Below are 24,802 nucleotides of genomic sequence, written 5' to 3'. Positions count from 1 at the left end.
AATCCTAGCAGTTATTGAAAAATATCAGGTAATCCTGGAGAAGTTCTTGCATGTATCTCTAGTATTCTAAAGGAACCCCTGAATATTTTTTTTTTAATACCGGGAATGATTTCTGAAGAAATCACAAGAGAATTCCTGGAGCAATCCCTGGAAAAATCCCGAAACAATCCCTGGAGGAATTCCTGCAAGAACGCATGTAGAAAACTCTGGTTGAATTTCTGAAAGCATACGTGGATGAATGCTGGGAGAAATTCCTGGAGCAATAGCTGCAAGAAATTCTGGAGAATTTCTTGTATGAATTCCTGGGGGAATTTGCTGAGGAATTTTTGAAGGAATTCTTGGAAGAATGTCTTGAGGAATTCTTGGACAAACTCCTGTCGGGATCTCTAGAAGAGACCCTGGAGTAATCCCTGGAGCAATTCCTGGAGGAATCCCAAAAGAAATTATGAAATCGCCTGTGAAATTCCGGGAGAAATCCTTAGTGCAATCCTTGGAGGAATTTCCGGAGGAATCCTTGGAGGAAGCCCTAGGAGAACCCCTGCAAAAATTTTTGAAGAAATATCTTGAAAAATTCATGGATGAATTCCTAGAGGAATTTCTGAAGGAATCCCTGAAATAGTTTCTGCAGCAATTCCTGGGAGAATCCCTAGAGAAGTTCTAGGAGTAATCCCTGGAGTAATTCCAGGAGGAATCTCTGGAATCAGGAGGAATGCTTAGAGGAACTTTTGGATAGCTTCCTGACGGAATCCCTGGAGGAATCCTTATAGTAATTCTTGGAGGAATTCCCGGAAGTATTTCTGAAGGAATTCTGTTAGGAATCCCAGGAGAATTTTTTGTAGAAATCCCTTGGGAAATTCTTGGGTGAACTTCTGGAAGCATCCCTGGATTAAATTCTGAAGAAATTCCTTGAGGAATCCTCAACGAAGTCCTGGAGGAAGCTCTGAAGGGATCCTTGGAGAAATTCGTAAAGGAAACCCTGGAAGAATTCCTGGATGAATTCATGGAGGAATTCCTCAATAAAATACAGGAGAAATTCCTAGGGAAATTTTCCTCGAGCAATTCCTGGAGGAATCTCTGGAGGAGTGCCTGGTTGAGCAAACTCCTGGTGGAGTTCTTAGAAGAACTCCTGGAGGAGAAATTCCTGGAGGAATCCGTGCATAAACTCCTGGAGGAATTCCGGGATAAGTTCCTGGAAGAATTATTGAAGGAAAATTGGATGATTTCTGGAGGAATTCCTGAATCAGTTCCTGGAGAAATTCCTGAAGTAATTCCTGGAGGTATTCTTTGAGGCATTTCTAGAGGAGTCCCTGGAACATTCCTTGATGAATGCCTGGAGGAATACCTGGAGGTTTTCGTGAAGGAATTGCTAGAGAAATGCCTTGATGAATTCCTGGATGAATCTCTAATTGAACTCCTGGAGGAATCTCTAGAGAGATTCCAGGAGGAACCCTTGCAGGAATTCCCAAAGGAATACCTGGAAGAACTCCTGGAGAAACCCCTGAAAAAAAATCTGGAATAATCCTTTCAGGAATCCTAGGAAGAATTTCTGGAGAAAACCCAGCGAGATTTTCTGAGGGAATTCAAGCAGAAGTTTCTGAATAAATCCCAGGAAGTACTGAAGAAAATGCAGAAGAGTTCTTGGAGAAATCCTGAAGGAATAATCCTAAGAAGAGTTCGTTGAAGAACTTCATGAGGAATTCCTGTAGCAGTTCCTTAAGAAACCCCAGGAGAAATCCCGGGAGCAATCTAAAGAGGAAATTCTTAGGGAATCCCTAAACAATTCATGTAGAAAGTTCTGGATGTAGTCCTGGAGAAGTTCCGGAAAAAATCCAGGAGGAATTGCTCAATGAATTACAAGAAGAATTCTTGAAGGACGCCTTGATGGAATTTTCTGAATAATACCTGGAGTTGTTCCTGGAAGAATCTCATAAGGAACTCCCGAATGAATCTCTGTATTCCCGAATAAATCTTTGTATTCCTGGAGGAATTCCTGAAGACGCCCCATGAAGAATTCCAGAACCAATTCCACGAAGAATGCCTTATGAAATTCCAGGAGAGCTTTCTACGAATTCCTGGAAGAATTTTTGTAGGTATCTTTAGCAAAATATGAATTAATCTTAGACTGTAGTAGTTTCTGGACGACTTGTTTATGGAACCCTTCAGCCCAGTAAAACCAACCTTTCCCCTGGAATTAGGCTGAAGCTTATTTTACAACTGGTGACACAATATAAATTCTCCGATGGTACGAAAATGACCACATAGCGAGATTGGTTTCAAGAAAATCTATGTTTTATCAAATACATTGCTGAGAGGTTTCAAATATAGGGTATCGCACCACTTGGGCGGTGGCTTCTATATTCGTCTGTTTTCCACCATAACTCAGTCAATTTTGAACCAATTGACTTGAAATGTTGTACACGGGTAGAAACTATACCTATCTCACCACATTTCAAAAATTGTGTCAATTCCCAAGTAACATTTTGATGACCAATTAGTCTTGTAGAGCTTTTGAGAACTGTCATAAAACCTTATACCTTTTATTTTGGTTTTATGGTGGTTCTAAGAACCTCTTCTAGCCCGAGCAGAAGAAAAAAACAAGTGAATAACATATCAATGTATTTATCTTAAATACTATCATACCTTGATATGCCCTTAATTAGGTGGTAATAAGTTGCAAAATAACAAAAATGAATACCAAAATTTTGTATAAATAACACCTAGAAAATAACAAGTTCTGTTATTTCAATAATGAATGCATACCTAAAATTTCAAATGCTGTATTTGTAATTGCAAAGTTATTGAATAACACACAAATAACATTCCTTGTTATTGAATGTTTCATTTGTTCGATGACTTCATGATGTAATATCAAATCTTGTTCTTCGGTTATTCTCACAGCTAAACCAACAAATACTACATCAATACAAAACTCTGCTCAAATACCTCCAAGTGTTATTGTGATGTTCTCATAACATTTCGTAGAATAACGCAGCAATAACAATTTTAGATATTAGATCACATGTTGCTCTTCGCATGGTATTCGTAAGGTATGTCCTTCTGCTCGGGAGTCTATTTGACTATAAAATGTTACTTGGGTTGGTTCAAATTTGACTGAGTTATAGTGGAAAACAGACGAATATAGAAGCCACCGCCCAAGTGGCGTGATTCCCCATATTTTTTTAAACATTTTATTGATCCTTAAAAATTGAATTGTTTATAATTAGCTGAAATTCAAGTTTTCTGCTGCCACAAACCTTAGCTGGGAATTTTAGAATTACTTTTCTTTCTCGAAAAACCCATGCTCTACTCCTCATTCGAACTCCAGTACTCTTCAGGAACTCTACAGTAACCTGTACTTTAACAACACCACAAAGTATACTGAAAGCATCCATGAAAAATATAAAACCCCATTCAATGACATAGCCCATAAAATTATCCCTGTCGAGTTTCTCTTTCACGAACAAAGCTCAGCCTCAACTCCAATAATTTCTCATTTTTTTCCTCCTTCTCATATTTTTTTCCAGGCACATCGGTGACAATGCCATCACCTGCATTTGCCCTACCGGCTTCAAGGGTAACAAATGCGAGATCAGCGAGTACGATGAAATCACAGGTAATTGCGTCATTCTTCTCGCATCACCATCATCATCATCATCATCTTTGTGAATCAACTCTTGTACGAATCCTTTCCTCGATTGGATGAAGCGCCTCTACAGCAGCGGCGGCGGCATGTTGATAAACCTTCAAGAAACCGGGAAGCGATTTAGTGAAGCGCAATATAATTCCGAATCTTGAATCTCGATCACCGTCGTCGCTGCCGCGTCTGTCTATCGTTCCGAAGCGCGGCGTCGTGTTTCAATATTGGAAGACAAGCGAGACACGTTCGCTGCTGAAAGCGTTTCTGGTTCTGCTCGCTTGTTTGCCGCCGGTTGGTGGTACCTACACGTCACTGTCGCTTCCTATTAATTAGCAATTACTCAGGTAGATGCGAAGCATTCATGCCAATGCATATTTTATGAGCGTTAATTGATTTTCTTGAGTCTAAGCAGCAACGTTTACTGGTGGGAGTGCAAATGGATTTGATGTTAAATTAATCGTAAGGCTGTAAGGCATCTATTGATAGGTAGAAGGCGGCTAATTTTTCGAGTGTTTAAAAAATGAATGTTTTTACTGTTTCTGGGATCTAAACCTCTTATATAGAGCAGACAAGAGAAAAAATGTTATGGGAAACTCTGAAAAGTCTCAGGGTTTTTATCTGATTCCGAATCGAATTCATTCTTGCACCTCACTAAACGCCTTATGGACAATTTGATATGAATTACTTATTTATAATTTAGCTTCCAAAAATATTGTAAAAGAAATATAATAGATATCCTTAAAATAATTTAATGGATCAGTTATTCCTCGAATTATTTGTCCGTCTATTTCTGGCACAACCTGAATTCAATTCTCTTCTACGGGACAGTATGGCACATAGGATGGTCAAAAACTATAATTTGACCGAAACTGTTTATTCGAAAATTTGGTCAAATTCTACTTCTTCTTCTTAATTGAAATAGATATAACTTTAGCATAACGACCAAAATATTTCAGTTAATATTTTCTCACCTGATTATAAAGGGTGTCCACGATGAAATTGGCACACAGAAAATATTGTATAACTTTTGATTGCGTTCGCCAAAATAGCTAATTTTTTGACCATGAATAGTATATGGTGAATTTCACCACCACCACCACCAGGTGAAAGGTTGCTATTCAGGAAATCCTTCTCATTTTTTCGTAAATGCGTTTGAAATTTTGGTTTTGACAATTGATTTAGCTATTTTCATGAAAATTCCCTTATCTATTCCCTTGTGAATTCCTTCGCCAACATTTTGAAGAATAATGACAATTTATTTGCGAATTCCTCCAGTCCAGTTATGCATTAAAAATTAGTTCGTCCATTTATTTGGGAATTTTTCGAAAATATATTTAGAAACTCCTTTGGCCATTCCTTCGTCAATTTCTTCGGGATTTCTTTGGTCATTCTTTGGTAAGAAATTCGAAATTTCTCCTGAAGTTTACTTTTATTTTTTCTCACTGGAATTCCACGGAGTCATGTTAGTCGATCCTGAACGACCATTTCAAAAATATCTGAAACTTTGCACAGTTTTTCAATTTCATCTAAATCGCCATTTTTCGATATCAAACCTTCATCTTCAGTCACGCACGACTAACTTTTCAAAAGGGTGCATGCAAAAATGGTTCAAAAATATTCTAAAAGCTGTACAGCAAAAACGGATTGTTCGATTTTAATGATTTTTTCAGCAAAGTTAGATAACCAAATGGTGATTCCTAAGAAAACATACACTGTAAAAACATTTTTTTTACATAAAAAAATCACAAAAACTTAAATATCCCAAAACCCTATCTTTTTACCAACGTAATTTTTTTAGGAGAAATGGCCCATTATATTAGCTATCTACCATAAAAATTTCGTGATGGTGAACTAATAAACAAAAAAGTTATGACATTTCAAACATTTCACAATTATTACATTTAATAACAAACCATTTTTTTCTGTGTTAATTATTTCGAGAATTATAGTTTGATGCTGATTTTATTGTAAAGACGCGATCCAGTGTTGTGATCAAAAATATTGAGAGTGTCACACTTTTTATTGTACGTGACTGGTAAAAAAAATCTCCTAATAGTGTTGAAAACCTGTTGGTAATAAGAAACATGGAATTAAACGTATTTTTAAGATAAAAGCTGTCAAATAAATGTTTTATATACTCGTATATATCTAGTTTACTGCCCACAACTGCATAACAGTCACATTCGACAAAAGTAGGCATTGGAGAAAATTGAGGTCAAAGTTTGCAACTTGCAATAGTATGGAAAAGGAAAAATTTGAAAAAAAATTCAAAGTTAATTACTTCGCCATTAAATCTTCTGCAGCTTTTTTTGTATGCTGGGCGAAAAGTTCAAAAAAATATTAGAGCAAAATATGATTGGTTGTACACTATGAGGCCAGTGTGTATTCTCAGTGTGACTGTTATGCGGTTACATTCGTTAATATTTGTTAATGAGACAAAACGACTAGTTTTTTTCACATTTTGTGGAACAAACTTGTAAAGTTCATTTGGATAGATGAAAGTACTGATGATTTGGAGATGAGCCTCGGTATTAACTCAATATTGACAAAAACTGCAAATGTTACAAATATGCAGTTATGGGCAGTTTATCTGCAAAAAATTACCTCTTAGAGAACAGACTTTATGATCGGATGAAAGCGAGTAACCACCGACGAACCAACGCGACAGCTAGAACAAACAAATTCAAATTTATTGTCCTCGACGCCATGATGAAAAATAACCGAACACTACCGCCACCTCTATAACGGTTCGAGTTGTTTTGATAGCTTGGCCCCAAACCCCCGTGTGTTCATATAGGAAAAGGTTCGCGTCTGCGCTGATTTGACAGAAGCGTTCTCTCGCTTTGCTGGCCGACCGTTAAATTTAGGGGGGCACTTTTGAAACGCCCCTGTCACGTCGGTTCGTCGGTGGAATAACTTCAACAACATCAGATGCATGAGAGTTACATACCACAGACAAACAGATGAAATACCTAGAACAATTTTCGTGAAAATCCATCGCCCAGTTCACACTACCACCACCTGGTGGAAATGTTTCACGAAACACTGCGTTGTGTAATATCGCCAACAGAAGGCGCTAGTGTGAAACGTCAAATGCAAAGAAAAACGATTGGCACGCTTTTGGTTATGAAAGCCACAACCAAGATTTAAGATGATCGTTAAAGGCGTGGCCAATGAAAATTTCGCCAGTGTTACGTTTGTTTGTCTGTGTACATACCATGACAATGCTCACGAAAAATTAAAAAAAAATCCACCGCTATGGATATTAAACAATTTAGAGTAATTTTTTTTCTTCAGCCAAGCAAACGACACCAAACTAGTCAGTTAAAACTTATAAGTGATTTTGTTTATTATAATCTAACGAACAACATGAGTAGTTGCTTTCTCAACGGACTACAACTCAACGCTCTTTTGTAGGCCGTTTGATGGAAAAAATGTTCAAAAGAGTTACGAAATCTCACCGAAAGCACCATAGATAAACTGAAAGTGACTGGTTATGCCCAAATGTCCGCATTGAATACAAATTTACGCATTTGTCTAGACTTTTACAAACGAGCAATCTGTATATCATCGGTAAAGCAGGGCACAGGAAGTTCGGAAACGACAACAACTGAGAAATTGCCAGAAGTGCTAAATGCAGAGAGTCATGCCGCCGTACTATCAGCGACATCTGTTTAAACAATTTAATCACGCCCCTTTTCAAAAATGCTTTGAAATATTCTTCAACATCTATACCCATTTCAATATTTTTAACGTTGTAAAACACGCTTTCAACATTCATCTTGAAGAAGAGTGAAAACACTTGTCCTCAAATGTAACAGCAAATTAATGAATAAACGACTGATGCGCGGAGGGCGTGATAAAATTGGATCATTACTGTACATATAACATACATAATAATACATAATAAAACAACTTGTTTAACTCACGTAAGGCCATTGACAATAAAATCAGCATCAAACTGCGATTTCCAGCCAAAATGATTTACACAGAAAAAAAATTTTATGACTAAATGTGAAAATTGTGAAATGTTTGAAATGTCATAACTTTTTTACCATCACCAAATTTTTATGGTAGATTGCTAATACAATGGACCGTTTTCCCTAAAAAAATTATGTTGGTAAAAAGATAGGGTTTTGAGATATTTGAGTTTTTGTGACAAAAATCATATTTTTTAATGTTAAAAAAGATTTTTTTTCACAGTGTATATTTTCTTAGGAATCACCATTCAGTTATCTAACTTTGCTGAAAAATTCACAACAATCGAACGAACCGTTTTTGCTGTGAAGATTTTTAAATATTTTCGAACCATTTTCACATACACCCTTTTGAAAAGTTACTCGTGATTCAAAATAAAAAATTTATATCGCAAAATGGCGATTTAGATGGAACTGGAAAACTGTGCAAAGTTTTAGGTTAATAGAAAATCATGAATTAAAAAAATTCCTTAATTTTGATGCTGTTGCTTGGAATCGCTCCTCAGCAATTCAATTTCATGCAATGCACATGCTGATTGTTTTTCAGCCTCTTCTGAGTGATAGAAATCGAGATAACCTTATTGAAACTCGACAGGCAAATTGTTAGAAAGAGAGGGAAGATAGGAAAAATAGCACGGCGTTCCGTATCGCCTTAAAGTTGTAGGTGGAATTTTAACGGATTGTTCGCAAATACTTTTGCGAATTCCATTTCTAGAGCTTTCGAGAATTACTTCGACAATTTTATGCCGATTCATTCTGTATTTCCTTTGTCTTTCATTGCATTTTTATTACCATTTCCGAAAAATTTCTTCAGAAATGTCATTAGAAATTTCTTTGGAAATTTCTTGGAAAATTTCTTTTGTTTTTTTGGCATTTTTGTTAATTTTATTTCTCCTGATTTTTTTGTTTTTTGATTTTCTTCTAAATTCTTCAAACATTTTGTGAATTTCTTTAATTAGGCAGCTGTATGCAGCTAGTCCTTAGGAATTTCTACAACAATTTATTTTTAAATTCCTACGACAATTTTTTCGAACAATCATTCGGAATAAATCCAATCATTTTTTTCGAAAATGTCACCACCTACTTTTCCGGAACTTCACTAAAAATTCTATGCGCCATTTATTTGGAAATTTCACAGGAAACCTTTCCACAATTATTTCTGCATATTGTTTAGGAATTTCTTTTTTCTTTTGTAATTTTCTTATTTTTTTAAATTTTTGTTTTTGAAATTTCATTGGATTTTTTTTTAATTTCTTTGGAAATTCTTCAAACATTTTGTGAATTTCTTTAATCTTCTTCTTCTTATTCTTTTTGGCTCATAGTCCCCACTGGGACTATGCCTGCCTTGCTTCAACTTAGTGTTCTTTGAGCTCTTCCACAGTTATTAATGGAAGGGCTTCCTTTGCCTGCCATTGTATGAATTTGTATATTACACTATACACTATGCCCAGGGAGTCGAGAAAATTTTCCCGACCGGGACGGGAATCGAACCCGCCGCCTCCGGAGCCTTAACCACTAGGCTAGCTGGAAACTTTTAATGAGAAAGCTGTATACAGCTAGCCCTAAGGAATTACCTTCGACAATGTCCTACGGCAATATTTTTGAACAATCCTTCAATTAATCCTATATTTTTTGTCGAAAATTTCATCAACGAAAAAGTCATCATCATCACGGGAAACAAAAATTTCACTGGAATCCCACATTTTTTTTGAATTTCACAGGAATTCTTTCCAGAAATACTTCTGCATATTGTTTAGGAATTCCTTCGAAGTTTTTTGTTTTGTAAATTTCTTTGATCATTCCGGTGGAAACTTCTCAGACTATTAAAAATTCTAATATTCCCAATTGAAATTGCTGATGGTATTTTTAAAGGAATTTACAAAATAACTGCGACTTTCAATAGAGTAGCCAAAGGAATCTGAAAATGTTATTGTCGTATAAACTTACCAAATAATTCTCACTGGATCTGTTTCAGAAAAAACTGCGAAAAACTGCCTGAGAACTTCCCATTAAAATATCCAAGCGAATGTCCACTGAAGATGGTGAAGAAATATTTACAGAAAATGGGACGAATACCTATGCTGCCGTTTGCAGCATAGTTATCCCATTTTCTATGGGAATCCCTATTAACATTAGACAACTATGGTACACATGGCAGTATAAGAATTGCCAAAGGAATTTTACCAGGAATTTCAGAAAAAGATTCCCATTAAGTTGTCGAAGAGATTTCAATGGAAATTTCCGCAAGAACCCGAAAATATTTTTTTAAGGACCTTCCACAGAGTATGCCGATGAAATTTCAGAATGGTACCTATCCAAAATAATTGCTCGACTATGCGAGAGAAATTCCTCAAGAAATTGCTGAATAACTGGTCAAAGCAGCTACTAATGGAATTCGCGAAAAAAATCAAAAACTATTTCCGAAGAAATGGTCAAAGGAATTCTGACAGAACTATCGAAGAGTTTTTCGAATTATTTTCCAAAAAAAATCTTAGAAATATTTGCCTCTGAAATTTTCAAAAAAATAAAACTTGTTGATGCAATTACCTAAAAATGCTTTGAAGCAAATAAATTGACGAAAACATTCTCAATGGAACTGCCCCAGGTCTGGCTTTTTATTCCGCAGAATCATTACCTGTTCTGTGGCCTAGTTGGTTAAAGCACCGGTCTTGCGAATACGGCGTCTTGGGTTAGAATCCCACCAGAACACGATTTTTTTTTAAATTCATTTCTCAATTTGTCAATAAGCAACATTTTGTGCCTTCTAACTACAAGTTTTTCTGTATGCTTATGACATACCAGCAAATCTGGTAAATGTCAGTAAAAGGCAACATATATCAGTGAACTGCCGCAGAATTTTGTAAAAACATCACTGAAGAATTCACGAAGAAATTGTCTGAAGAATTCACAGGAATTGCAGGAAAAAGTCCTTCTGCAAGGAATTTTTACAGGAAAGCCGAAAAAAATCAAAGCAATTGTAGACGGAATTCGTAATGGTAGTGATAAGAAAATTCCCAATGAATTTGAAGAAAACATTCTCAAACAAATTGCTGTGACAATTCCAACGGAATTTACGAAATAAATTCCAAACAACACACTTATTTCTGAATTGCCTGATTGGTACTTTTTTGACGAGATTAGAACAGCAGTACGATCTCGGTAGTTTTGGTAATCAACTTTACTGAGGTTCAGTAAAACAACTGTCAAAATCGCATGGAAAAAGTAAACAATGCATTTTTGCTGAACGAGTTCGGTGCTCAGCAGTTTTAATCTCGTCAAAAAATTACCGAACTCGGTAATCAAAAATAAGTGTGAAGTTTGCAAATAAATTTCAAAACGTATTACCATATTACAAACAAATTGCGAAAACTGTTCGAATAAATTTCTAGGAATATTTCCATAGGATTACTAAGGACTTGAATTTCCGTAGAAATACTTTGAAAAATTGGAAGAAATGCTCACAAGTTTTCCGAGCTATTGAATAAAATGTTGTTTACTACACGGAATTTCACGAATATTCTACCTACAGTACTTTGAGTAACTACGTCTGTTCTGGCATCCAGCGGCTGAGTACGATATGCTCCTCAACCGGAAGCTATACCTAAGGTGGCAGCCTCACCATGACTTGGACTATGACACGGCATGGGATGCCATGGTTTTGGAGAAATGAGCGAGAACGGAGAGCTGCTTACAGAGCTTTGTGGCAACAATGACATGGTGATTATGGGATCGCACATTTCTCATCGACCAGTGCACAAAGTGACATGGGTTTTCCGTGATGGCGTCACGGAAAATCAAATCGACCACATCTGCATAAGCCGAAAATGGAGACGAAGCCTTTTTGATGTGCGGGACAAACGTAGCGCCGACATTGCGTCCAACCGTCATCTCCTAATCGACGAGATCCGACTGTGCATTGCCAGCATCCAGCGGCAGGAGGAGGAAATCGGGCACTGGTTCAACACACGCCGACTGGAAGACGCTGCGGTGAAAAGGTCCTTCGTCGAGGAGCTAGAGAACCGTGCTGCGAATTTTCCAGAACGTGGAAGCGTAGAAGATCAATGGAGCGCCATCTAGAACGCCTTCATCGCCACCGGCGAGAATAATTTGGGTGAGCTACGAAGAAAGCAGTGAATCACAGATGATACCTGGAGGAAGATAGAGGAGCGAAGGAACGCCAAAACCGCGATAGAGCGAGCGAAAAAACGAGGAGTCAAAACCGTAGCCCGTCAGCGCTATTCGGCTCTCGAGAAGCAAGTGAAACGCTCATGTAGACGGGACAAAAGAGCATGGGCGGATTCCCTAGCCGACGAAGGTGAGAAAGCCGCAAACACCGGCGACATCCGTCTCCTCTACGATGTTTCTCGTCGCCTTAGTGGGACTAAGATGAATGCTCCATTTGAGGGCCCATATAGCCAAGGCGGTAAACGCACGGGTATTCAGCATGACCATGCTGAGGGTGACGGGTTCGATTCCCGGTCGGTCCAGGATCTTTTCGTAAAGGAAATTTCCTTGACTCCCTTGGGCATAGAGTATCTTCGTGCCTGCCACACGATATACGCATGCAAAATGGTCATTGGCAGAGGAAGCTCTCAGTTAATAACTGTGGAAGTGCTCATAGAACACTAAGCTGAGAAGCAGGCTTTGTCCCAACGAGGACGTTACGCCAAGAAGAGAGAGAGAAGATGAATGCTATGATGCCCGTGAAAGACACGTCTGGACAGTTAATAACCGACCCGGTTTACCTGTTGAAACGCTGGTTTGGGTACTTTTGAAACCTTTTTCAAGTGTCGGTCACGCCATCAACACGCCAGCATGATCCGCCAAGGGTTCGACGCATTACCCGTGTCAACACCGAAGCTCCATCAGTGCAGGAGATAGAAACAGCCATCCGTAGCATGAAATCAAAAAGGGCCTCCCGCATATCAGCTGAGATGCTCAAAGCTCACCCCGTACTATCCGCACATACTGTATCAATTATTCTGTAATGAATGGGAAACCGCGACATTTCCGGCCGACTGGATGCGTCTTAGTGAAGGTACCCAAAAAGGGTGACCTGATTGTATGCGATAATTGGCGAGGCATCATGTTACTGTGTATCGTTCTCAAAGTCCTCTGCAAAGTGATCCTTATCCAGGTACAGGAGAAGATTGACGCAACTCTCCGACGGCAGCAAGCAGGATTCTGTTCCGGACGATCCTGTGTGGACCATATTGTCACGCTCCGTATCATCCTGGAGCAAATGAATGAATTCTGTGTGTGGAGCGGACCTGGTGTGATGGTTAAAGCACGTGACTATCACGCCGAGGACCTGGGATCGAATCCCACTCCCGACAAACTCGCAAAATGTGAGTTCTTCCTTCGGAAGGGAAGTAAAGCGTGGGTCCCGAGATGAACTAGCCCAGGGCTAAAAATCTCGTTAATACAGATAAAAAAAAAAAAAAAAAAAAAAAAAATTAATTCCAAGAGTCTCTCTACCTTGTGTTCATTGATTACGAAAAAGCTTTCGACCGTCTCAATCACGAAAACATGTAGGAAGCCTTCAGGTGTAGAGGTGTTCCTGAGAAAATCATCGGCCTCATTGAAGCACAATAGAGGGCATTTTCGGACAGAGAAGTGCACAAAGATGTCTTGTTCGATTCCATCTGGGTCGTTGCTGAAGTGAGACAAGGATGTATACTATCACCGCCACTGTTCCTCATCGTAATCGACGAGATCCTGGTAGGTGCGATCGATAGTGAACCAAATCGTGGATTGCTGTGGCACCCCATTACCATGGAGCACCTAAATGACCTAATCCTTAGCGGCAGGTCTTACCATGAACGTCAACAAGACCAAATCGTTGGATGTAAACATGGTCAACCCTTCCAGCTTTACGGTAGCTGGGCAATCAGTGGAGAATGTTGAAAGTTTCCAATATCTTGGTGGCCAAATGGCGGCACCAAGATCGACAAAGGTGCACTGATCAAGAAAGCGAGGTCTGCTGCTGTGAGTTTAAGAAAGGTGTGGAAAAACAACCAGATTAGTTGATGCACCAAAATCCGAATTTTTAACTCGAACGTGAAGTCTGAGCTGCTGTACGCCAGTGAAACCTGGTGTGTATCAGTAGTGGAGAACACTCAACGGCTGCATGTCTCAATCCATCTCGATGGTGGCTTCACAATTGGATCTCCAATGTGGAGCTCCATCGTCGATGTCATCACAAGCCGATAGCTACAAAACTTTGCGAGCGGAAATGGAGGAGGGTCGGCCACCCTCTTCGCAGGGGTGGACACGATATCTGCAAGCAAATGTTAGATTGGAAACCAGCAGGACATCGCAGTAGAGGCAGACCCAGAGGTTCATGGCGGCGCAGCCTCAAAAACGAAATAAATTCGACAGAAATTTGCCCTGGCCACAGGTCAAGGCGATGGCGGCAAATCGCTCAGGATCGAGATCTTTCACTATTACTGCACCCCCTGAGCACAAACCTAGAAGAATATTTCTAGTTAATTCAATATTCCGAAACATAATCAAGCCACAATCATGTTTCGGTATTCTACGAAATCTATAAATGAATCGGTTTTTTCAATTCAAAAAAATCGTATTTCTTTTTTTCCGAATCTTCGATTGCCAAGCAAGGCATTCCATAGAACCACACCACACGGAATGATATCATAAAACGCCACAATCATCATCATCAGTTCAGCACGGATCTCCCTCCCTGCTTGTGGATGAATGAGCTGATGTTTCCTTGAACTTTAATATACACATCATCCTTGGTCCGTCACAGTCTATCCGGGGGAGGTACTCTTTGAACTTATGCTCGTTTTCCAACAGTCAGTCAGCAGTGGCTTCATTTGCGAGAGCATCTGGTTTGGAATTTTCAGAAATTTAATCCAACTCTTCGAGGTGTATAGTAGGAAGAAGGTACCACACCGCTTGGCTTAGCCGGATGCTGTTGCTTGAAGGCATTTGATCTGATGCCTCGTTTACAGACGTTGAGTGGTTCAGGCAGTTGCCGGAATTTCGTAGATCTTGTAGTGAAAGTGAGCCTTTTGCTTGAAAATGATATCCTACAAGGTTACCAAGGCCATCCATCATCTTTTTGTAGTTTAAAATTGATTTGACTTCCTGTTTGGACTGGACATATCCAATTTAGTATCGTATTTAGTACTCTTCTCAAATCTATGAACATATGTTCAACCTGTTTACAAAAAAGACGATATATTCTCCATTAATCTTCGTTTGTTTTGTTATCATGCAGACTACATCCCGAAATCAGAATCTGTAAACAATTCGTCAATATATCGGGTAGCAACATGAACTTATTTTATTACAAGATATTGGTTCTCAAGTTAAGCACGACTATGATGAAGCGAAATCGAACGAGACAGGCTGCTGAATCAATCCATTAGTCAAAAGGTCCCAATGCATATCGACCGACGCCCATCCCCCAAGCCCACGAAGTTCGTCCGCTTTCCCACACTAAAACGTGTCTTCCCTTTGCAGCCCACCGAGTAGTACATTGAACCTTTTATGTTCCCACTCTCGTTCGGCAGAACTGTCTGGTCGGTCATCCGCCATCGTAGCAAATTAACGAGATTTATGGCTATTTTATTTAAGAAACTTTCATAATTTATTGGGCGTGGAAATAATGCTTCATTTCATTCTTCCTGGCCTTGTACGACCGACGGCGTCATCGAACACTTACACACGGGATGTATGTCTACGTCTAGCGAGCCAATTCAATTCGCTAGAAGAGACACTCAACCAGCCTAGCATGGCTGACCGACCGACAGAAATCTTTTTAGCTGAAGTAGAACTCATTCGACTGGAAACATAAAGACAGCCAAGTGATTCCATGCCAATTTGTCAGAAATGCTATTAATATATAAAGAACGGCCAACCCTGAAGCCATTTCCAAAAGAGCAATCATCGTGGAAAGTACCGACGGACGGATCACTCCGAAAACCGTTCCTTGATTGGCAAACGGTGCAGGAATAATTGGTACCCTCAAGCAGCATCGTCATTAGCACCATACCGACCAACGTGAAGAAGCGTCTCAAAGTTTGATCCAATTTGGTGCGGCCAACACTAACAGTCAGTCATCGACCAGCTAGCTAGCTAGCTGGCAGAGCTAGGTTCCTACATTCCGCGCGCGTGGTTTTCAAATGCCTGTCAGCAAGCTCTCGCCCGAATTGCACTTCGCTCCGGAAGTTTTGCGCGCACACACACAATGCGAATGGAAAAGTTGCCCCCGTTGGCCTCGTCAACCGCAGAGGATCATGGAGGGGAAAGTTGAACAAGTTGTTGGTTGAAATTCAAAAAATTATATTATTTAAGAATTGGTATTTTCATTGCAAGCTAGCTGTGCTAAATTTGACTTTAAAATGCTGTGTATGTTAAAAATAATCATATTTAGTTGAAAATATTTAGAGAGGAGTTGGGCAAGATGATTCAGTGCCGTTTTAAAGGATAAATTGTTGAATAAATTCCTGAAGGAGTATCTGAAGGAACTCAAAGAAAAATCCAGGAGAAATCAAAGATGGGTTTTTGAAGCAGTTCCTGGATAAATGCTTGTAGAATATCCATGGGAAAGTCTTGAAGGAATGCTTCACAAAACCTATGGACATGTTTGAGTATAATTCTTGAAAAAATTCCTTAAACATTCTTGAACTATTTCTAAGGAATCTAGAAAGAATCCGTATAAAAATCTTTTATGGTTCATTTCATTTATTTAGTTAACATCAAATTCATGATAATACTGAATCAACAATTTGCCGCCATAATACTCGATTTGCAGCTGCAGCTCTCCAACGTCGGTCACGCCCAACACTCGCCAGATCACGCTCCACCTGGTCCGCCCATCGTGCTCTCTGCGCTCCACGCCTTCTTGTACCAACCGGATGGTTAGCAAACACCAACTTTGCAGGGTTGTTGTCTGGCATTCTTGCAACATGCCCTGCCCATCGTATCCTTCCGGCTTTGGTCACTTTCTGGATGCTGGGTTCACCGTAAAGTGCAGCGAGCTCGTGGTTCATCCTTCTCCGCCACACACCGTTCTCCTGCACGCCGCCGAAGATCGTCCTTAGCACCCGTCGCTCGAAAACTCCGAGTGCTTGCTGGTCCTCCTCGAGCATCGTCCATGTCTCGTGTCCGTAGAGAACCACCGGTCTTATTAACGTCTTGTATATGGTACATTTTGTGCGGGGGTGAATCTTTTTTGACCGCAGTTTCTTCTGGAGCCCATAGTAGGCACGACTTCCACTGATGATGCACCTTCGTATTTCACGGCTCACGTTATTGTCAGCCGTTAGCAAGGAACCGAGGTAGACGAATTCTTCTACCACCTCGAAAGTATCCCCGTCTATCGTAACATTGCTGCCAAGGCTTGTCCTGTCTCGCTCAGTCCCACCTACCAGCATGTACTTTGTCTTAGCCGCATTCACCACCAGTCCGACCTTTGCTGCTTCACGTTTCAGGAGGGTGTACTGTTCTGCCACCGTTCCAAATGTTCTGGCAATAATATCCATGTCATCCGCAAAACAGACAAATTGGCTGGATTTCGTGAAGATCGTACCCCGGCTGTTGAGCCCGGCTCGTCGCATAACACCTTCCAGGGCGATGTTGAAGAGTAGGCAGGAAAGTCCATCACCTTGTCGTAGTCCCCGTCGAGATTCGAATTTACTGGATAGTTCACCCGAAACCCTTACGCAGTTTTGCACACCGTCCATCGTTGCTCTTATCAGTCTAGTCAGCTTCCCGGGAAAACTGTTCTCGTCCATAATTTTCCATAGCTCTGTGCGGTCGATACTGCCATATGCCGCTTTGAAGTCGATGAACAGGTGATGCGTTGGGACCTGGTAATCACGGCATTTCTGGAGGATTTGCCGTACGGTGAAGATCTGGTCCGTTGTCGACCGGCCGTCGATAAAACCGGCTTGGTAACTTCCCACGAAATCATTTACTTTAGGTGAAAGACGACGGAAGATGATCTGGGATAGCACTTTGTAGGCGGCATTCAAAATGGTGATCGCTCGGAAGTTCTCACACATTAACTTGTCGCCTTTCTTGTGGATGGGACAGATTATCCCTTCCTCCCACTCCTCCAGTAGCTGTTCGGTTTCCCAGATCTTGATTACTAACTGGTGCAGACAGATGGCCAACTTTTCCGGGCCCATCTTGATGAGTTCTGCTGCGATACCGTCCTTACCAGCCGCTTTGTTGTTTTTGAGCTGGTGGATGGCATCCTTAACTACCCTCAGTGTGTTAGTTGGTTCGTTCCCGTCCTCTGCTGCACCAACATAGTCATTTCCTCCGCTGCCTTGGTCCTCCGTGCCTACATTCTCTTCGCCATTCAGGTGCTCGTCGAAGTGCTGCTTCCACCTTTCGATCACCTCACGTTTGTCCGTCAGGAGGCTCCCGTCCTTATCCCTGCAGATTTCGGCTTGCGGCACGTAGCATTTGCGGGATGCGTTGAGCTTCTGGTAGAACTTGCGTGTTTCCTGTGAACGGCACAGCAGTTCCATTTCCTCGCACTTCGCTTCTTCCAGGCGGCGCGTTTTCTCCCGGAAGAGACGGGTCTGCTGCTTCCGCTTCTGTCTGTATCGCTCCACATTCTGTCGGGTTCCATGCTGCAGCATTACCGCCCGCGCTGCATCCTTCTCCTCCAGATCCGCTCTGCACTCCTCGTCGAACCAATCGTTTCGTCGACTCCGTTCTACGTACCCGATAGTGCTCTCGGCTGCGTCGTTGATGGCTGCTTTGACTGTACTCCAGCAGTCCTCTAGAGGGGCCACATCGAGCACACCCTCGTCCGGCAACGCTGCCTCGAGATTCTGCGCGTATGCGGTGGCGACATCCGGTTGCTTTAGTCGCTCTAGATCGTACCGGGGCGGCCGCCGGTAATGTACGTTGTTAATAACGGAGAGTTTTGGGGAGAGTTTAACCATCACCAGGTAGTGATCAGAGTCGATATTAGCGCCACGATAGGTCCTGACGTCGATAATGTCAGAGAAGTGCCGTCCATCAATCAGAACGTGGTCGATTTGCGATTCCGTTTGTTGTGGTGATCTCCAGGTGTAACGATACGGGAGACTGTGCTGGAAGAAGGTGCTACGAATGGCCATGTTCTTGGAGGCGGTATCATCAATATCTTTTGAACGGAATGACGTAGCAACATTTTCAACGCAACGACAATGTGCGTTTTTTAAAGCTCTAAAAATGGTTCTTAAACAACTTTGATTAGAAATTTGAAACAAAAAAGATAAAGCGTTTGAACTGTTTTGACCAAATTTGGAGCATTTTCCCATAGTTTTCATAGGGTGACGCTAGAACAAATCGTTTTATTGCTTCTTTTGAATGCGGGCAAAAGATAATTTTTATGTTTGCCCCAACCCATCATAAAGCCTTTTTAAAAAAAACTATGATTTTTTAAAGAAAAACGCCTGTAACATTTTAACCAAAAGAGATAACGACCATCTCAGTGCGCGAACGCGTCTTCAAATGCTCTACAAGTGTTTCTTGAGCGACTTTGATGAAAAATAGAAACTGACAAAGTTAACGCCAGAAAAACGGGTTTTCTTGAACCACCCTCAGCTTATTCAGAAAAATACCTCTAGATCGGTCAATTTTAAAGCCACATAAAAACTGTCTTCAGCAAACTTGCTCAAAACTGATAGATCTACAACTATTTCGAAGAATGTATACACAGATAAAAATAATGAGATTTACACGTCATGTAAACTTCATTTTAGTCATGGGAATTTAGTGTTATGATGATTTACATGATATATTATGTAAATTTGTGTTATATGTCATGTAAACACTCAGAGTCATGCAGAATTACATGACATATAATGGAAGTTTACATGATATTGTATGACTTTTACATGATATGTCATGTAAACTTCGGTGATATCCCACGCTCCAATTATGTGCATCATATGTCACAGAATTTTACATTCCTTTTTCGATCTGTGTATAGTCATTCTTGCAAATAAAAAAGTTTGGTTCCCAATTTCTTTGAAAATATGGACCACCCTAATTTTCATGCACATTTCAAAGAGGACCTTATTATTAGGGACAACTTTGATGAAGACCATATTTGCCTAAAAACTTATTTGAAAGCGTTGAATGCATATTTCCTCGTAAATCTGGTTCGTGGACCACTGTACATTGGCCTAACGACTTTTTTCCGTTTTTTTATTCAAGAGAAACAGAAGGATATAAGAGGGGGCACTGGTCTCCTCTTTATCCTACTTTTTCTCATGTTGATCGAGAAAAATAAGTGAGAAAAATGAAAAGGCTGGCTCCGCCATTGAAAAGATACAGCGTGGTTCGATACAATTTGTGTCACAAAAATTTGCATGCACAATTAAATTATGAAATCCACTGATGGAGAAATTTTTGAAAGACTTCTCGAAAGATTACCTGAAAAAAAAGTTAAGGAATATTCTAAAATAATCTGTGCTACAACCATGGAAAACTTCCTAAATGAGTTGTGAAATGATTTTCTGGTGGAAATTCTAGGTTCGGGGTACTTTCTATGAGAAAGGAGCAGGACTTTTTACGGGTATTCTTACAAGATTTTGTGAAAGAATTTCTTATGGATACATATTTTTACAGGATTTTGAGAAAGAATTTCTTATGGATTCCCTGGAAAATTACTTCAAGAATTCACAGCATGAGTGTTCTAAACAAAGAAACAAAAGTTCCGATTAATGGACGCAGTGGCCTATTTTTCATGCAAATAGGTGGGGCGGTGGTGTAGATATTACACCAAAAAGGAAGAGAAACCCATGAGAGATTTTCTGAAAGAATCTCTCAAAAAATTTCTGAAGGAAACCGTAGAGAATGATTATTTAAAGGATATCTGAAGGATTGTGAAGAATCCTTCGAGCCATTTCTCATGAAATCTCTAGATCTGTTTCTGATAAAAACCCTGGATAAATTTCAAAACCAATCGATTCGAGTTTTTTTTTATGAAATTTACTTGAAGTTTTCTGGAGAAACCCCTTTTATAATTTCTGAAGAAAATAATTGCGGATTTTATGAAGCAATTACTGAAAAAAATATTCAAAAAAAATACGTAGATGTATTTCTGAAAGTATTTCTAGAAGAATACATAAGAGAATTTTCTAAGAGAAAACTCTAGATGCATTTCTGAAGGTCTCCCAAATTTTGGGAAAAAATATGGAGGAATGTCCTGAACAAAGCTTTTAATAAATTCCGATTAATTCTCAGATATTTTTTTAAAACAATTTGGATTAAAAGAATTTCTGAATGAATTTATGAAAAAAATGAGGAAAGCTTTGAAGCAGTTTCCGAATAAATATATTGAGAAATTTCTGATGCAATAAACGCAAAATCTTCCTTTTTTCCTTGAAACTTTGAGAGGAACTTATACTATAATTTTTGCTTGATGGAATCTGTGAAGCAATTTCTAATACAGTTTTGAAAGAATTTTCCGAAGGATTTGTTAAATTTTTTGATAATCTTAGGAAGAATTTATCAAAAAGACACAGACACGTTCAATGCTTCCAGTGAGCTATTTGCTCTTTGAAGGAAGCACGACACTAGACAACGGACTAGCATGCAACGCCCAGTGGCACAGCCGAAAACTTTTCCTGGCAGCTGCGGCGGGAATCGAACCCGCGCTCCTTAGCACGATGCGACTAAAGGCTTGGTGACCTTAGCCGCACGACCACGAAGCCACACGAAGGAATATCCGGAAGAATTTCGGAAAATCCTGCAGGAGTCCCTCCAGAAATCTTGTTTAACATTCATTCATTTCATTTCATTTATTTAGTTTTACATCAAATTCAAGATAAAACTGAATCAACAATATTTCTCCATAATACACGGTTCGTGGCTGCCGCTCTCCATCCTCGGTCGCGCCCGATGCTCGCCAAGTCACGCTCCACCTGGTCCGCCCATCGTGCTCTCTGCGCTCCACGCCTTCTTGTGCCAACCGGATTCGTTGCAAACACCAGCTTTGCAGGGTTGTTGTCCGGCATTCTTGCAACATGCCCTGCCCACCGTATCCTTCCGGCTTTGGCCACCTTCTGGATGCTGCGTTCGCCGTAAAGTGCAGCGAGCTCGTGGTTCATCCTTCTCCGCCACACACCGTTCTTCTGCACACCGCCGAAGATCGTCCTTAGCACGCGTCACTCAAAAACTCCGAGTGCTTGCAGGTCCTCCTCGAGCATGGTCCATGTCTCGTGCCTGTAGAGGATCACCGGTCTTATCAGCGTCTTGTACATGGTGCATTTGGTGCGTGGGTGAATCTTTTTCGACCGCAGTTTCTTCTGGAGCCCGTAGTAGGCCCGACGTCCGCTGATGATGCGCCTCCGAATTTCACGGCTCACGTTGTTGTCAGCCGTCAGTAAGGATCCGAGGTAGACGAATTCCTCCACCACCTCGAAAGTATCCCCGTCTATCGTAACATTACTACCCAGACGGTTCCGGTCGTGTTCGGTTCCGCCTACCAGCATGTACTTTGTTTTTGAGGCATTCACCACCAGTCCGACCTTTGCTGCTTCGCGTTTCAGGCGGGTGTACAGTTCTGCCACCGTTCCAAATGTTCTAGCGAAAATGTCCATGTCGTCCGCAAAGCACACAAATTGACCGGATTTTGTGAAAATCGTTCCCCGGCTGTTGAGCCCGGCTCGTCGCATCACACCTTCCAGCGCGATGTTGAAGAGTAGACATGAGAGTCCGTCACCTTGTCGCAGTCCCCGGCGAGATACGAATGAACTGGATAGTTCACCCGAAACCCTTACGCAGTTTTGCACACCGTCCATCGTTGCTTTAATCAGTCTAGTCAGCTTCCCAGGAAAGCCGTTTTCGTCCATGATTCTCCATAGCTCTGCGCGGTCGATACTGTCGTATGCCGCTTTGAAGTCGATGAACAGGTGATGCGTTGGGACCTGGTATTCACGGCATTTCTGGAGGATTTGCCGTACGGTAAAGATCTGGTCCGTTGTCGACCGGCCGTCGATGAAGCCGGCTTGATAACTTCCCACGAACTCATTTGTTTTAGGTGACAGACGACGGAAGATGATCTGGGATAGCACTTTGTAGGCAGCATTCAAAATAGTGATCGCCCTGAAGTTCTCACATTCCAAATGGTCGCCTTTCTTGTGAATGGGGCAGATTACCCCTTCCTTCCACTCCTCCGGTAGCTGTTCGGTTTCCCAGATCCTGACTATGAGCCGATGCAGACAGGTGGCCAACTTTTCTGGGCCCATCTTGATGAGTTCAGCTGCGATACCATCCTTACCAGCTGCTTTGTTGGTTTTGAGCTGGTGAATGGCATCCTTAACTTCCCTCAGCGTGGGAGTTGGTTCGTTCCCGTCCTCCGCTGCATTGGCGTCGTCGTTTCTTCCGTTGCCGTGGGCTCCCGTGCCTACGTTCTCCACGCCGTTCAGGTGCTGATCGAAGTGCTGCTTCCACCTTTCGATCACCTCACGTCCGTCCGTCAAGAGGCCTCCGTCTTTATCCCTGCATATTTCGGCTCGCGGCACGAAGCCGTTGCGGGATGCGTTGAGCTTCTGATAGAACTTCCGTGTTTCTTGGGAACGGCACAGCAGTTCCATTTCTTCACACACCGCTTCTTCCAGACGGCGCTTTTTCTCCCGAAAGAGGCGGGTCTGCTGTTTCCGCTTCTGTTTGTATCGTTCCACGTTCTGTCGAGTCCCTTGCTGCAGCATTACCGCCCTCGCTGCGTTCTTCTCCTCCAAAACCGTTCTGCACTCTTCGTCGAACCATTCGTTCCGTCGATTCCGTTCCACGTACCCGATGGTGCTCTCGGCTGCGTCGTTGATGGCTGCTTTCACTGTACTCCAGCAGTCCTCTAGAGGGGCCTCATCGAGCTCGCCCTCGTCTGGCAACGCGGCCTCGAGATCATCCGGTTGCTTCAGTCGCTCTAGGTTGTACCGTGGCGGTCGCCGGTACCGTACATTGTTGATGACGGAGAGTTTTGGGCGCAGTTTGACCATCACCAGATAGTGGTCGGAGTCGATGTTGGCGCCACGATAGGTCCTGACGTCGATAATGTCGGAGAAGTGCCGTCCGTCAATCAGAACGTGGTCGATTTGAGATTCCGTCTGCTGTGGTGATCTCCAGGTGTAACGATAAGGGAGGCTGTGTTGGAAAAAGGTGCTACGTGTGGCCATATTTTTGGAGGCGGCGAAATCAATGAGTCGTAGGCCGTTTTCGTTCGTATGCTGGTGGGCGCTGAACTTACCAATCGTCGGTCTGAATTCCTCCTCCTGGCCTACCTGAGCGTTCAAATCTCCTATGATGATCTTGACGTCGTGGCTTGGGCAGCGATCGTACTCGCGTTCGAGCTGCGCGTAAAATGCGTCCTTGTCATCATCAGTACTTCCGGAGTGTGGGCTGTGGACGTTTATTATGCTGAAGTTGAAGAATTGGCCCCTGATCCTCAACCTGCACATTCTTTCGTCGATCGGCCACCAACCGATCACGCGCCTCTGCATATCGCCCATCACGATGAAAGCTGTTCCCAGCTCGCGTGTGTTGCCGCAGCTCTGGTAGATGGAATGATTACCTCTAAACGTTCGCACCATGGATCCTGTCCAACACACCTCCTGCAGCGCTACGATGCCGAACCCGCGGTCCTTCAGTAGATCGGCGAGTATGTGGGGGCTCCCAATGAAGTTGAGAGATCGGCAGTTCCACGTACCGAGTTTCCAATCGCAAGTCCTTTTTGTTCGCTGGGGTCGTTGCCGTTGGTCTCGGTTCGTATTATTCTGTTGCTGATTTTCCGTTACAATGGTTTTTTACGGCTGGCTCGTAGGGCCTGACACCAACCCCCTACTTTCCGGAGGACCATAGTGCACAGTTGAGCTTAGAGTCCTTCCCTGGCACTCGGACGTAGATCAGCCGCCCCTAACATGGGGATCAGACGCTGTTGTGAGCCGCTCCTCCTGGAGAACAGACGCTCAGGTTTGCCGAAGCAAACCCCCCCTTCCCTGTCAGCCTACGACCAAAGTTCCCACCGGGGTTGGTTACCCGATCTTCCCTAAGGTTGCTCATAGTTTCCGGCCGGTACCGCGTGGAGGTAGGGATAGGAGTTGCTGGGCAGAGGCTAGTGGATCACGATGGGATCTGAATTGCGCAGCATACCCAGCCTTTACCGTGCCATCTTGTTTAACGAAATGCCTTAAAATAAACTCCTAGA

General features: G+C 41.8%; 1 protein-coding gene across 1 annotated transcript in view; it reads left to right on the top strand.

The window, feature by feature from the left end:
* The window catches only part of LOC109418248 (uncharacterized), a 755,006-nt gene that overhangs the window by 65,503 nt on the left and 664,701 nt on the right, over positions 1 to 24,802 (top strand). The window contains exon 3 of the mRNA XM_062850749.1: positions 3,525 to 3,613. Coding sequence (XP_062706733.1) covers positions 3,525 to 3,613 — 89 coding nt within the window. The remainder of the gene's footprint in view (positions 1 to 3,524; positions 3,614 to 24,802) is intronic.

The sequence above is a fragment of the Aedes albopictus genome, chromosome 2 (genome assembly GCF_035046485.1).
Source record: "Aedes albopictus strain Foshan chromosome 2, AalbF5, whole genome shotgun sequence".
In the NCBI taxonomy this organism is placed as follows: Eukaryota; Metazoa; Arthropoda; class Insecta; order Diptera; family Culicidae; genus Aedes; species Aedes albopictus.
The sequence above is the reverse complement of the archived record's forward strand: the minus strand, read 5'-3'. Positions and strand labels throughout refer to the sequence as shown.